The 16149-nt window shown below is 43.1% G+C and overlaps 1 protein-coding gene across 4 annotated transcripts in view; it reads right to left on the reverse strand.

Moving 5' to 3' along the window:
- Positions 1-16149, reverse strand: part of ccdc117 (coiled-coil domain containing 117) — a 68421-nt gene that overhangs the window by 46216 nt on the left and 6056 nt on the right. For all 4 annotated transcript variants that reach the window (XR_011594127.1, XM_070887634.1, XM_070887631.1 and 1 more), the window contains exons 2-5: positions 14522-14873; positions 8167-8220; positions 1666-1920; positions 461-595 (exon numbers count right to left, since the gene is read on the reverse strand). Coding sequence is in view for 3 of the 4 variants with exons in the window: in XM_070887634.1 (XP_070743735.1) it covers positions 461-595; positions 1666-1920; positions 8167-8220; positions 14522-14838 (761 nt within the window). In the remaining variant the exon portion in view is untranslated. The remainder of the gene's footprint in view (positions 1-460; positions 596-1665; positions 1921-8166; positions 8221-14521; positions 14874-16149) is intronic.

Raw genomic sequence — 16149 nt, forward strand, 5'->3', positions numbered from 1 at the left:
ATAAAAGTAAATTTCTGCTCTGCTCCCACAATATACCTCAAATCAGCATTTTAAAAAGACACACTCTACTTCACTACTGTAACATTTCTGGTCCTCACACTAGCCATCCTTGTGGACTCACAGCACAACTCCCCATTTGATTCATTTTGTTCTGTGGAATGGCCCAGACATACTTAACTTTGGAATTTTACTGAGAGGGAAACCCTGCATCTCATCAGTCTGCATAAGATTAGAGTTCAGAGTCTGCTGTGCCACCTAACACCTCTCCTCCCCTCCCACACCTCCCACACACACACAAATCATTAGTGTGGGGCAATGATAAATCAAAGTGACTGCGCAGCATTCATTTGAAAAGAAAGGGGAAGAGCATGAGGAAAAACAAACATTCCTAACTCTGCCTAATCCCTCACTCTCCAGATAGGTGAATGCTGTGTAATGGGGAAATGTAGATCACACTTACAGGGATTCCATTATTTTACGAGGCAAAATTTGTTCCAGACCATTTCTCAGTTCTTCTTGGAGAGAGTCGGACAAGACCAGCACAGGCATGTCCGAAATTTCAATTCCATCAGCTTCTGGATCTCCCGGAACAAGCCTGGGGAGTGGGAAACTATTGATATTATTCAAACAAAGAACAAGGAGTCTCACTGAACCCCTTCAAAAGCAGAGGAGGGCTATAAATACAATTATTAGCAACTTCATCTGCGTCTACCAGCAACGTAGCAGTAGCACCCACCATTTCTAGGAGATTTCGTAGCTTCTAATGACTCCCCAGTATTAAACATTTGGGGCTCAATTACATGCAAAAGTTCTGCTAATCACAAATTTGGCTAAAACACGTCTGATTCAGATCGGCAACTGAACTTCCCATCAAGTACTGAACTGAAATAATCTAACTCACACCACCTCAATATTGAGTACAATGATTAAAAGGCTCGGAACTGTATACATCACTTGCTCGACATGTGCCTCATCATTTTGTTCTCTCGCTTTCTATAGCTCTATTAAATACTTACTGTTTATTATGCTTAATAAATTGAAATGGACAATACTTCGGGAGATCTGCAACATCTCTGCAGGGAGGTTTCCAGTCAGTCTCCCCCAACTCCCAAGTGATGCAGTCAGTGATTTCTCTCGGGCCTCCAGGATCACTGCCTATTCTCTCCTTGCCCCTCAAGAGTCAGAAAATATATTTTCCACTTTACTTCCTGTTTTGCTTTCAGATCATTATATCAACATTCATCACCATTAACCCTTTTAAAAGTCACCAGCAATAAAACCCTTGGGGTTCAAAAGCACAGCCACCAACTGCATGATTATTTTCTTACTATCAGATGTTCAAATATCAGCTGGTTCAAACTGTGGTTCATGTACCTTTCTTTTCTCCTCCTCTTTCCCCATCAAAACTGACCAGTTTTCCTCTCCTAACTGTTCTTGTCGCAGATCTTTACCCTGGTTATGGATTTTGGGAAGCTTCATAGAACTCGAGCCAGTTTATCACTGATGCAATTTCTTCCATAGTGCAAGGAAGGTTATGATAGCCCCAAACAGCAATACTATTTTACAGAAGTACATTATGTCAGCAGAATGGGGAATATGCAGGCTCTGACCACCCAAACCCAAACTGATTCAATGCAAAAATTGAGTTTAGCAGATTGCTCCTACCGATTTTCAATTTCCCTCAGCTTCTCCAGTCCCTCTCGACTTGGATCCGGTTTCATTTCCACACAGGCCTCTTTTTTCTCAGCCACCCTAAATTCCTGTGAGGTAGATTCAACCTGCCAAGAAGTGGAGGCAACATCAGATACCCCATTTCCCTGGGGGTATGCATTGTCAGGCCAAGAGCTACATGAAATGTTTACCGAAGTCACCAGGCAGTCCAGCATCTTCTCGGTTACACGTTTCTTTTGAGCAGGAGAACTGAGAGAGATTAAAAGCAAAATGTTAATAGGATACAAATGTACAAATAGCAATAGGATATCCTATTTAACAACTCCATTCATTCCTATGGAAACCAAAGATATTCTTTAGAAATTATTTACAAAGATTTACAAGTATTTAAAGGTGCAGGACACTCAGATACCAACACTGAGCCCAAAGGCTTACTTCCGAGCTGTATAGTTTAGTACTGCAACCAGGTGATGCTTTAAGCACCCATACAGAAGTTCTGAGTTAGCCAATCTCAACTAAGGCAGCAGTTAGAACACTACACTTGGTCTCAGCTCTCTTGGACTAGGACAGGTGGGGCAAATAAGAATCCATCTAGGAATCCTGCTCGTGATCAAGTCAACCCTGCGTGCACCTGTGGAAACATGACTAAACTCCGCTACAATGAGAAGGGGAGACAAGTAGGGGGTGGGAGGTGGCGAGGGAAAGTGATTGTGATTAACAAAAACTCCCCACCAAGAACAAGGACACCGATCTCACCGGAGCTGAAGATAGTGGAGGATCTCACCCAATCCTACATGCCAGGTCCCTGCAGTGCTGTGAAGCACTTAATTACAAAATTCACCAACATTCCCGAGTGGCTTGATTACAAACTGTACCAGTGTGGTGTGCCATACAGTCAAGCAAGACCCTAATTCCATCACTGGTCTGTGTTCAGTTAGCTGATATCAGGCAGGATAGCAGAAGTCATTGGGGACAATGGGGAAGAGGGTAATGGGGAGAAAAGAGAATGAACAAACACAGTTGGAATTCCCACTCAATCGTTGTTAGAACATAAGAATTAGGAACAGGAGTAGGCCATCGAGCCCCTCGAACCTGCTCCACCATTCAATAAGATCATGGCTGATCTGATCGTGGACTCAGCTCCACTTACCCGCCCTCTCCCCGTAACCCTTAATTCCCTTATTGGTTAAAAATCTATCGATCTTTGACTTGAAAACATTCAATGAGCTAGCCTCAACTGCTTCCTTGGGCAGAGAATTCCAGATTCACAACCCTCTGGGAGAAGAAATTCTTTCTCAACTCGGTTTTAAATTGGCTCCTCCGTATTTTGAGGCTGTGCCCCCTAGTTCTAGTCTCCACGACCAGTGGAAACAACCTCTCTGCCTCTATCTTGTCTATCCCTTTCATGATTTTAAATGTTTCTATAAGATCACCCTTCATCCTTCTGAACTCCAACGAGTAAAGACCCAGTCTACTCAATCTATCATCATAAGGTAACCCCCTCATTTCTGGAATCAGCCGAGTGAATCGTCTCTGTACCCCTTCCAAAGCTAATATATCCTTCCTTAAGGTGACCAAAACTGCACGCAGTACTCCATGTGCGGCCTTACCAATACCCTATACAGTTGCAGCAGGACCTCCCTGCTTTTGTACTCCATCCCTCTCGCAATGAAGGCCAACATTCCATTCGCCTTCCTGATTACCTGCTGCACCTGCAAACTAACCTTTTGGGAATCATGCACAAGGACCCCCAGGTCCCTCTGCACCACAGCATGTTGTAATTTCTCCCCATTCAAATAATATTCCCTTTTACTGTTTTTTTCCCCCAAGGTGGATGACCTCACACTTTCCGACATTGTAAACCTTAGCCCATTCGCTTAACCTATCCAAATCTCCTTGCAGCCTCTCCGAGTCCTCTACACAACCCGCTTTCCCACTAGTGTCATCTGCAAATTTTGTTGCACTACACTCTGTCCCCTCTTCTAGGTCATCTATGTATATTGTAAACAGTTGTGGTCCCAGCACTGATCCCTGTGGCACACCACTAACCACTGATTTCCAAACGGAAAAGGGCCCATTTATCCCGACTCTCTGCTTTCTGTTCGGCAGCCAATTCTCTATCCATGCTAATACATTTCCTCTGACTCCGCGTACCTTTATCTTCTGCAGTAACCTTTTGTGTGGCACCTTATCGAATGCCTTTTGGAAATCTAAATACACCACATCCATCGGTACACCTCTATCCACCATGCTCGTTATATCCTCAAAGAATTCCAGTAAGTTAGTTAAACATGATTTCCCTTTCATGAATCCATGCTGCGTCTGCTTGATTGCACTATTCCTATTTAGATGTCCCGCTATTTCTTCCTTAATGATAGTTTCAAGCATTTTCCCCACTACAGATGTTAAACTAACCGGCCTATAGTTACCTGCCTTTTGCTTGCCCCCTTTTTTTAAACAGAGGCGTTACATTAGCTGCTTTCCAATCCGCTGGTACCTCCCCAGAGTCCAGAGAATTTTGGTAGATTATAACGAATGCATCTGCTATAACTTCCGCCATCTCTTTTAATACCCTGGGATGCATTTCATCAGGACCAGGGGACTTGTCTACCTTGAGTCCCATTAGCCTGTCCAGCACTACCCCCCTAGTGATAGTGATTGTCTCAAGGTCCTCCCTTCTCACATTCCTGTGGCCTGCAAATTTTGGCATGGTTTTTGTGTCTTCCACTGTGAAGACAGAAGCAAAATAATTGTTTAAGGTCTCAGCCATTTCCACATTTCCCATTATTAAATCCCCCTTTTCATCTTCTAAGGGACCAACATTTACTTTAGTCACTCTTTTCCATTTTATATATCTGTAAAAGCTTTTACTATCTGTTTTTATGTTTTGCGCAAGTTTACCTTCGGAATCTATCTTTCCTTTCTTTATTGCTTTTTTAGTCATTCTTTGCTGTTGCTTAAAATTTTCCCAATCCTCTAGTTTCCCACTAACCTTGGCCACCTTATATGCATTGGTCTTTGATTTGATACTTTCCTTTATTTCCTTGGTTATCCACGGCTGCTTATCCCTTCTCTTGCCGCCCTTCTTTTTCACTGGAATATATTTTTGTTGCGCATTATGAAAGAGCGCCTTAAAAGTCCTCCACTGTTCCTCAATTGTGCCACCGTTTAGTCCTTGTTTCCAGTCCTTGTTGAATGAGGCCTGCTGAAAATTAGCCTCGACCGTTATTGCCCCAACAACAACTTGCTTTTATATAGTGCCTCAAACGTAGTAAAACATCTCAAGGCACTTCACAGAAGCGTTATCAACCAAAATTTGACACCGAGCTACATAAGACGATATTAGGCCAAAAGCTTGGTCAAAGATGTAGGTTTTAAAGGAGAATCTTAAAGGAGGAAAAGAGGTAGAGAGGTGCAGAGGTTTAATCAGGGAATTCCCGAGCTTAAGGCCTAGGCAGCTGAAGGCAGTGGTGGAGCAATTAATATCAGGGATGCTCAAGAGGCCAGAATTTGAGGAGTGCAGATATCTCGGAGGGTTGTAGGGCTAGAGGAGATTGCAGAGATAGGGACGGGCGAGGCCATGGAGGAATTTGAAAACGAGGTTGAGAATTTTAAAACTGAAGTGTTGCTTAACCTCATGGTTTTGAATACCTCCAACAAATCTCCTCTCAATCTTCTCTGCTCAAAGAATAACAATCTCAGTTTCTCCAACCTATCCACATAACTGAAGTTCCTCATCCCTGGAACCATTCTTGTAAATCTTTTCTGCACCCTCCATTAGACCTTCACATCCTTCCTAAAGTGCGATGCACAGAACTGGACACAATACTCCACTTGAGGCCAGTCTCGAGTTTTATAAAGTTTCATCATAACTTCCTTATTTTTGTACTCTTTGCATCTATTTATGAAGCCCAGGACCCCGTAGACTTTTTTAAACTGCTTTCTCAACCTGCCCTACCACCTTCAATTATTTGTGCACATATACCCCCAGGTCTCTCTGTCCCTGCACCCCCTTTAGAATTGTACTAGCCTTTATTTATATTGCCTCTTCTCGTTCTTGCTACCATTATGCATCACTTCGCACTTTATCTATCACCATCATTATCACTGTTCACTATACTTCCAAGTTTTGTGTCATCTGCACATTTTGAAATTGTGCCCTGTACACCCAAGTCCCCAAGTCATTAATATACATCAAGAAAAGCAGTCGACCCCTGGGAACACCATTTTATACCTTCCTCCAGTCCAAAAATCAACCATTTACCGCTACTCTCAGTTTCCTGTCACTTAGCCAATTTCGTATCCATGCTGCCACTGTCCCCTTTATTCCATGGGCTTGAATTTTGGAGGCAAGACTATTATATGGCATTTTATCAAACACCCTTTAGAGGTCCATGTACACCACATTGCCCTCATCAACCTTCTCTATTACCTCATTAAAAAATCATCATCATCATCATAGGCAGTCCCTCGAAATCGAGGAAGACTTGCTTCCACTGTAAAAGTGAGTTCTTAGGTGACTGAACTAATACGGGAATTACAGTCTCTGTCACAGGTGGGACAGTCATTGAAGGAATGGGTGGGTGGGACTGGTTTGCCGCACGCTCCTTCCGCTGTCTGTGCTTGTTTTCTGCATGCTCTCGGCGATGAGATTCAAGGTGCTCAGCGCCCTCTCGGATGCACTTTCTCCACTTAGGGCAGTCTTTGGCTAGGAACTCCCAGGTGTCAGTGGGGATGTTGCATTTTATCAAGGAGACTTTGAGGGCATCCTTAAAACATTTCCTCTGCCCAAAAACTCAATCAAGTTAGTTAAACACAATTTGCCTTCAACAAATCCGTGCTGGCTTTCCTTAATTAATTCACACTTGTTTAAGTGACTGTTAATTTTGCCCTGGATTATTGTTTATAAAAGTTTCCCCACTACCGAGGTTAAACTGACTGGCCTGTAGTTCCTGGGTTTATTCTTGCATGCATTTTTCAACAAGATGTAACATTTGCAATTCTCCACACCTCTGGCACCACCCCTGTATCTAAGGAGGATTGGAAGATTATGGTCAGTACATCTGCAATTTCCACCTTTATTTCCCTCAGCATCCTAGGATGCATCCCATCCGGTCGTGGTGACTTATCTATTGTAAGTACAGACAGCCTTTCTAGTACTTCCTCTTTATCGATTTTTGTCCCATCCAATATCTTAACTACCTCCTCTTTCACAATGACTTTGGCAGCATCTTCTTCTTTGGTAAAGTAATAATTTAGTACTTCAGCCATGCCCTCTTGACTCCATGCATAGGTCTCCATTTTGGTCCCTAATTGGCCCCACTCCTCCTCTTACTACCCGTTTACTAGGGACCAAGTTTCAAGTGGAGTTGCTCCTTTTTTTTGGAGCAACTCAAACTTATGGTTGGAGTATCTTAGAAATCGCAATTCTCAGCATTTAGTTTGCTCCAGTTCTAGTGAGTTAGTTTAGTTTCATTTTAGTTTAGTTCCGTTTTTTTTCAAAAGGGGGCGTTACCAACCACTTATGTCAGTTTTTCAAGTTAAGGCACCGAAAAGTTACTCCAAACTAACTTAGAACGGAGCAAGTGTCGACTTTTGTATGCTCTGAAAAACCTTGCGTACACTTTAGAATTAGGCGTAGGTAGCCAGAGATGGCGGGGGGAGGAGGGGGGGAGGGGGAGAAGGGAAGTTAGGGGATTTTCCAAAGCACTAAACACTTCACTTTTAAAAATAAAGAACCATCAATAATAAATGATAAATAAAATAAATTTAAAAATTCATTCAATGAATCAATAAATAAAAAATAAAAAGTTCCTACCACACCTACCCGTTCGGGAGCGCCGGGAGCCCGGCCAGGGCTACGGGCTGCGTGCTGCAGGCTGGAAATCAGCACTCTGCCCACTCCAGGAGCTCATTCAGCCAGAGCTAGGGGCTGCGTGCTGCAGGCTGGAAATCGGCATTCTGCCCGCTCCGGGAGCCCATTCGGCCCCTTCCACACAGCCAGCAGCACACGCACACAGAATCTGGGGGCCAGGAGCTACTGCACACACGCGCAGACTCCAACTTACTTATTACCAGGCAACAACAACTAATCTGATCAAAATTCTAAACATGGATATTGGGATTGTAGAGTCACCAGAGGCGAGTGTACAACAATTAGCGATAGTTATTATTCAAGAGAGAAGTAACTCCAACTTAAAAGTAGGCAAATAACTGGGACTGAGCGCTCAAAACCTACAGTTTGATGCTTCTGACAAAAACAGTGGTGCCAATCAACAATGGAATTCCATACGCCACCAGTTCTAGCAGCATAACACAGGTGTTCACGTGAGCATATATGCACACACATACAGGCAACGCATCCATTTGGGCAAACTGGCTATTACAAATGTCTGCACAATTAACACCATTTGCTGCCAAACCCACCATTGCAGCAATTTCTAGCTCATAATCCCTGTAACACAGCAGAATACAGGGCTTTACAAAGATACTCACTCATCCTCCTCCTGCTCCCGCTTGTGCTTCCGTCTGGAACAAAACTCATTCCTCCTGCATAAGGCAGAAATGGATGTTAGTTGGAAAACAAGAAACCATAAAAACGACAAGAACTATTCATTATTAAATCACTCCTTTTTGAGCACTGGCCACTTAAATTTTAAAAAATACATTGAAGTAAATTCTACCTGCTTAAAAAAGAGATTTTTCTATAAAATTGTAACGTGATGTTGTAGAATTCTTTTAGACTCCAAAGTGCCATCGGTAATCGAAGTCCTTAAGATCTTGAAAACCTGCTTAGTTTTGGGATACTGACATGTCGCCTTTCTCTGAATGCATAAACACACTGGTGCAGATTTCAAGTAATAATTAGACACACACCATGGTAAACATGGCATCTCCAAGTAACACAGACAGGGGCAAACCCGGTCACATAATGCCATCCCACTGACATCATAAAGAGTGTCATGCACAGTCACTGACTCCAGTGACACAGCAAGGTTCAGTGACTGCAGGTTAAAGTTTGTTATATTGGCTTGATGCCACAGTAGGAAATATTCCCAATTGTACCATAAGTGCACACTTGCACCATAACAGTCTTCTCAGCTCAAGGCTTCCATGACAACCAAACCTCCTGAATGTGCTGCTCCAGGAAAGTCAAAGGAGCCAGTGCCTTCTAAACATTTGCAATGAGAGGCTGGAGCCAGCACAGGTGATCAAGGATCTTCCCAGAGTAGGAGACTTAACCTATATAAAAGTAGACCTCGTAGCATTTCTACCAACCCCACATAACTAACTACTGTCACTGATTTTAGGTATGTTTATGTCACCTGCATCAGATCGCAATTGATTCTGGGACAAAGACCAGCTTGTGTTGGTCAATTGCAGCTAGGGAGACAGTTGAGGTAAAGTGAGCAGGGTTCCTGTTACTGGTTGCTAAGATTACAAGCCCCTCATTTATATCTGCAATCTTTTCCAGCCCTATAGCCCTTCTCAAACACTCTATTCCTCTGACTCTGGTCTCTTGTATATCTCACCCTCCATCCATCCCACTATTTGTGGCAGAGCCGAGCATAGCCACCTCAGCCCACTATCTGAAACTCCCTCCCCTAAATATTTCTGCCCCTCTCTCCACTCTACACCTTTGAAATCCTTCTTGAAATGCAATGCTCTTTGACCACCCTCGTAAGTACTTCTTTCTGGCTTGGTGCCTGTTTCCTTGCACCCATTTGTGAAACACCTGGGGAAGTTTCTTTACATTAAGTTGCCTTATAAATAAATGCAAGCAGTTGCTGTCGTTGTTGCTATCTAGTGAACCCATGCTGGAATTGCAGATGTGCGGTGGTCAGGTGAGAACGAGATTGGGGGATGGCTCTCGCAGTCGAACAAACTGCAAATACTCACTGTCTAGGTTCACAGCGGTGGAGCATGAGCACTTGGATGAGATATTGGAGAACAACTGGTGCAGGTGAAACTGTACCCAGCAAATCAATGCTTTCAGGAGAAGGGGAGGGGTTGACAAGAACTGGCGGAAAATAAAAAATGGGGAAAAAGAGAAAGCAGGATGTAAAAGTACTGGAGAAACTAATGGGACTAAAAGATGACAAATCCTCTGCACCTGATGGTCTACATCCTAGGGTTCTAAAAAAAGGTGCCTGCAGAGATAGTGCATGCATTGGCTGTGATCTTCCAAAATTCCCTATATTTTAGAACTGTAACCCCGCTATTCAAGAAAGGAGGGAAAGGAAAAACAGTTAGCCTGACATCAGTCGTTAGGAAAATGCTGGAATTTATCATTAAGGAAGTGGCAAAAAGACACTTAGAAAATCATATTATTAGGCAGAGTCTTACATGGGATATACGGCACAGAAAGAAGCCATTCGGCCCAACCAGTCCATGCTGGCGTTTTTGCTCCACTCGAGCCTCCTTCAGTCTTTCCTCATCTAATTCTATCAGCATAACCCTCTATTCCCTTCTCCATCGTATGTTTGTCTAGCCTCCCCTTAAATGCATCTATACTATTCGCTTCAACTACTCCCTGTGGTAGCGAGTTCCACATTCTCATCACTCTTTGGATAAAGAGGTTTCTTCTGAATTCCCTATTGGATTTCTTGGTGATTATCTTATATTGATGGCCTCTAGTTATGCTCTTCCCCACAAGTGGAAACATTCTCTCTGTATTCACTCTATCAAAACCTTTCATAATTGTAAAGACCTCTATGTTCACCCCTCAGCCTTTCTTTTTCAAGAGAAATCTTTTCCAATACATATACCCTCACATTTCCGGTATCATCCACGTAAATCTTCTCTGCACCCTCTCCAGTGCCTCTATATCCTGGTCAACATGGTTTTATGAAAGGGAAATAGTGTTTATATTTAGAGTTTTTTGAGGATGTAACTAGCAGAGTAGATAAAAGGAACCTGTGGATGTAATATATTTGGATTTCCAAAAGGCATTTGATAAGGTGCCACATAAAAGGTTTCTATGCAAGACAAGGGCTTATGGGGTGGGGGGTAATATATTAGCATCGATAGAAGATTGGTTAATGGACAGAAAACAGAGAGTAGGGATAAACGGGTCATTTTCAAGTTGGCAGGCTGTAATTAGTGGGGTGCCGCAAGATCAGTGCTGGGGCCTCAGCTAGTTACAGTCTATATTAATGACTTAGATGAAGGGACCGAGGGCAATGTATCCAAGTTTGTTGACTATAGAAAGCGAGGTGGGAATGTAAGCTGTGAGGAGGACTCAAAAAGAGCCTGAAAAAGGGTATAGACAGGTTAAATGAGTGGGCAATAAGTGGCAGATGGAGTATAATGTGGGGAAATGTGAGGTTATTCACTTTGATAAGAGAAAAACATGTTTTTTTTAAAAATGGTGCGAAATTAGTAAATGTTGGCGTTCTGAGAGATTTGGGTGTCCTTGTACAGAAAACACAAAATTAGCATGCAAGTACAGCTAACAATTAGGAAGGCAAAGGGCATGTTGCCGTTTATTGCAAGGGGTTTGGAGTACAAGAGTAAAGAAGTCTTATTACAATTGTACAGGGCTTTGGTGAGACCACACCTGGAGTACTGTGCACAGTTTTGGTTTCCTTATCTGAGAAAGGACTTACTTGCCTTAGAGGCGATGCAACAAAGGTTCACTAGATTGGTCCCTGTGATGAGAGGGTTGTCCTTAGAGGAGAGATTGAGCCTATTCTCTCTGCAGTTTAGAAGAATGAGAGGTGATCTAATTGAAATAAATAAGATTCTTAGGGAGATTGACAGAGTAAATGCTGAGAGGTTGTTTCCCCTGGCTAGAGAATCGAGAACAAGGGAGCATAGTCTCAGGATAAGGGGTCAGCCATTTAAGACAGAGATGAGGAGGAATTTTCGCACTGAGGGTTGTGAAGCTTTGAAATTCTCTATCCCAAAAGGTTATGGATACTGAGTCATTGAGTATGTTGAAGACTGAGATAGATAGATTTTTGGACTCTAAGGGAAATCAAGGGATATGGGGATTGGGCAGGAAAGTGGAGTTGAGGTCGAGGATCAGCCATGACCTTAGTGAATGGCAGATCAGCTCAAAAGACCGTATGTTCTACTTCTACTCCTAATTCTTATGCTCTTATGACAAGTTGTTTTAATGTCTCTTTCCATATTGATTCTGAACCAGACACAAAGTACTTTGTCATAGTAGCACAGTGCTTAAATAGGTTGTTTTAACCTACTGACTCAATATAAGATGGGAAAATGCAATGAACTTAAAAAGCAGCAATAAAATTCTAACACGCGACTGGTTATATTTTGCAGAAGAACTTTGTAGTTTGAGTCTGAACTAAACCTGTCCCAGGATTTTGAAATGGGAAGGCCTACAGTCTTTGCCCTTACTGTGGTGAACTTGTGAGAAGAGATAGCACAGTGCCCCCTCATTGTGACTTTCCTATAGGTGATGCATATTCCTGGTGTTTCATTAATGACATTTCTGCTATGTTGCTTATACTTGAGGAAAAAATACACACCAAAAAAGTAGAGACAGTGAAGTTGTTGGGGTTTTAATAGTTAATAAAGAACTGCCTTTACCAGAGGATACTAACAATGGTGTTTACTGACAGAACAGAGTACAGGCTGTACCTTTCCAATCCGGCACCCTTGGGAGGTCACGGTGACCCAGACTTACCGGGTCCTGATGACAGCGCTTGGGAGCCTGAACGCCTCCGCCATGCTTCGGCTGCAAAACTCCGGCCTCACTCCCTCTCTGCGCCGAAAACCAGGAAACCAGGACATCACCCACACAAAGCAGCAGCTCTGCACAGAGCTAGGAAAAGCGGGAAAACACCACACTGAAATCTCGAGCCTCCCTCTCTCGCGGTGCTGGTTTAGTGCTCTTTTTCTGGAGGCAACTGCTGACAACGACCCGACCGCATTCTGTGCTTGCGCCGCGCAGAAAAGCCTACTGCGCAACATTTCGTCGCTCAGAATCGGTGCCTCAGTCAGCTGCCTGCCCTTTCCTTTCCTTTCCCAACCCACTTACCTCCATGAACAGCGCGGGAACCTCCATGAGCAGTGCGGGACGCCACCCCCGCCGGGAGTGATGCTGGATCAGGGATGTTTCTGGACTAACGAGTCCCAGACTGAAGAGGTACAACCATTGTATAACTTGAGTACTACCAATGCAGGAAGATTGTAATATGACGATTTAACATAAAACACCTGCCCTGATGTGTCACTTTAATAGTACGAGCAGATGTTGCCTTGTGCACATAGTGGGCACTTTCCCATGTGCTTGGGGCACGTGAAGGATACAAAACTTTTCATTATATAGATGGATGTAGAGTAATGTACCACTGTTCCTTGGCTGATGCTGTGGTTGCAGTTCTGTGTTCCTCGAGTTGCAAGTGATATGGAGTTTCATATTGTAAAGTTCTTGCTAGTAATGATTTTATCTTATTTTTACAGGAGGAGAGAAATAACTCTGATACACATCACTACTTAAACAGAAGAAAACCTTTTTCTCTGCTGATATTAATTACTTTAAGTTACTCACTCTTATTAGCCCCTTAGTTCCCCACTATTTTTGGTATGCTTTTTGTGTCTTCTACTGTGAAGACAGATACAAAATATTTTAAGTCTCTGCCATTTCCTTATTCCCCATTAAAATGTCACCTGTCTCAGCCTCTAAGGGACCAATCTCTCTTCCTTTGAACCTACTTGTAGAAGCTCTTACAATCTGTTTTATATTTCTTGCTAGTTTACTCTCATATTCTATTTTCTCCATTATCAATTTTTTGGTCATTCTATGCTGGTTTCTAAAGCTCTCCCAATCCTCAGGATTACTACTATTCTTCGCAACATTATAAGCCTCTTCTTTTAATCTAATACTATCCGCAGCTTCTTTAGTTAGCCATGGTATGAATTCCATGTAGAGAGTGGCCCTGTGGGAAGGAGGAAGGAAGGAGGACAGTAGGCGTATGTTTGAGTTTGTGTGTATGTATTGGCACATGTGGCAGAGCCTGGTCTCCAGTCGTCTTGGATCCCCTTGCCACTGGACCAAGACCTTGCTCTGTCAAGCCCGTGTGGTGGCTGGTGTGCAACAGCCACCCCACATTAAAAGAATTCATGCACAGGCATCTTCCACCGTTTAAAGTGAGTTCATCGGTCACCTGAGTACTCATTTTTGGTGTGGACCCTGAGGGACTGTCTATGATGATGAGTTAGCCATGGATGGATCACTTTTTCCGTGGAGATTTTATTTCCCAATGGAATGTGTATGCGTTGAGAATTTTGGAATAGTTCTTTAAATGTCTGCTACTGCTTATCGACCGTCATACCTTTTAATCTCATTTCCCAATTTACCTTAGCCAACTCGCCCTCATACCTATGTAATTGCCTTTATTTAAGTGTAAAACTCGTTTCAGATTTAAGTATTTCACTCTCAAACTCAATGTGAAATTTGATCATATTATGATCACTTTTCCTCAGAGGATCTTTTACGAGAGTACTAATTAACTCTGTCTCATTACACAATACATGATTTAAAATAGCCTGTTCCCTGGATGGGTCCATGATGTGTTTTTCTAGGAACTGTCTCGAATACATTCCATGAACCTGTCCTCCAGACTACTTGTGTTGCCCAGTCTATATGAAGATTAAAGTTCCCCATGATTATTGTATTACCTTGGTTACAAGCTCCTATTATTTTTTGATAATATAGCGATTTTAAGAATTGCTCTCCTAATTGCATAAAATAACTGTCTCCCCTGACCAAACACTAGCTACAGCACAGAAGGCACCAATCCTTCTCTCATACCTTCAACAATGTCAAGTTGAACCAGCTTTTAACCAACAGTAGTGATAAGAGTCTCTTGATACTCACACAGCCGAGTACTTAAGTTCACAGCTTGCAGAAGTAGTTCTCATTCCATTTGCCAAGGGATTGTATCCTGGAGACACTACACCAGTGTCCATGTTTTCATTTGTTCCATCTACCTGCCGAAGGCCTCTTCCATCCAGAGGTGCAGTGGGATCATAATATTCTGGTACGAAACAATCTGCTTGCCAGCATAATGGATTCTGGATATGTGCTGTCGCACGTGATGCATTCCTCCCATATACATCTAGTGCGGGCGACTGAAATAGCTGTCCGCCAGAAGGTGTCAATGAGCTGTAACAGAGGCTGTGTGCCATCACCATAGCAGACAATGCAACTTGCAATTCAGTTATTGTCCCTGTAAGAGGAGAACCAGTGTTACTATGTGTCAGAAGAATAACTAAAGTCGAAAGGCATTTTTTGTAGACAAGGTTCAGCCAAATCAACAGTATTGACCAGATGTTAACTATCACGTATAGTGTGAACAGCTTGCTGTTCAATGGATCAGGATCCATACATAGTAAAGTAATCCATTACATTAACTACTCATTTCATTTTCACTCCCATCCTTTTCTTTAAAAAAAAAATCTTTACAGCCTTACAAGGCTCAATGATCCAGACCACTTGCGATGCAATGTGAACAGATTTCTGCTGCAAACATTAACAGTTCAACTTATAAAATTGGTAGCTTAGTGGTGTGAACATCAGACAGCTTACATTCTAGCTTGAGTACACAAGCAATTTCTGCTGTGCTATTTAATAAAGCATGTCTATATTGTACATTTGGCAGCCATTGCTTTAAAAAAAACCTCACTTCCACTGTACCAGACACAATTCTGACCTCATGGGCCTGCTCCAAGTAGATCTGCCCCAGCTACAAGGATCTTTCATACCCCACAATCCATCAAGACATGCACAATGACATCACAAACATCAATACAGTGACTCGTAGATGCACCTTCACCCAGCAAGCACCTCTGCCCAGCTCAGACTATTTAAAATCAATAGCGTTTGAGTCACTATTGTAATAAAAATGGAGTAAAACGTTAACACTCAGACCTGGTTTGGATAAAGTTGTTGCGAGTGTACGCACAAAGGTTCAATGTGACATACGTAAAGTGTTGCACTGCATGGCTTGCACACACCAAGCATACAACTCTGAAGGACCCCAGGTCAATTCAAGCAGCTGTGATAACACAGAAATCAAGCCAGAAACTCTCCATTCATAGGCAGTCCCTCGGAATCAAGGAAGACTTGCTTCCACTCTTAACGAGTTCTTAGGTGGCTGTACAGTCCAATGCGAGAATCACAGTCTCGGTCACAGGTGGAACAGATAGTCGTTGAGGGAAAGGGTGGGCAGGGAGCGTGGTTTGCCGCACGCTCCTTCTGCTGCCTGCGCTTGATTTCTGCATACTCTTGGCGACGATACTCGAGGAGCTCAGCGCCCTCCCGAATGCACTTCCTCCACTTAGGGCGGTCTTGGGCCACGGACTTCCAGGTGTCAGTGGGGGTGTCGCACTTTATCAGGGAGGCTTTGAGGGTGTCCTTGTAACGTTTCCCCTGCCTGCCTTTGGCTCGTTTGCAGTGGACGAGTTCAGAGTAGAGCACTTGCTTTGGGAGTCTCATGTCTGGCA

This window comes from Pristiophorus japonicus, chromosome 8, assembly GCF_044704955.1.
Source record: "Pristiophorus japonicus isolate sPriJap1 chromosome 8, sPriJap1.hap1, whole genome shotgun sequence".
Taxonomy (NCBI): Eukaryota; Metazoa; Chordata; class Chondrichthyes; family Pristiophoridae; genus Pristiophorus; species Pristiophorus japonicus.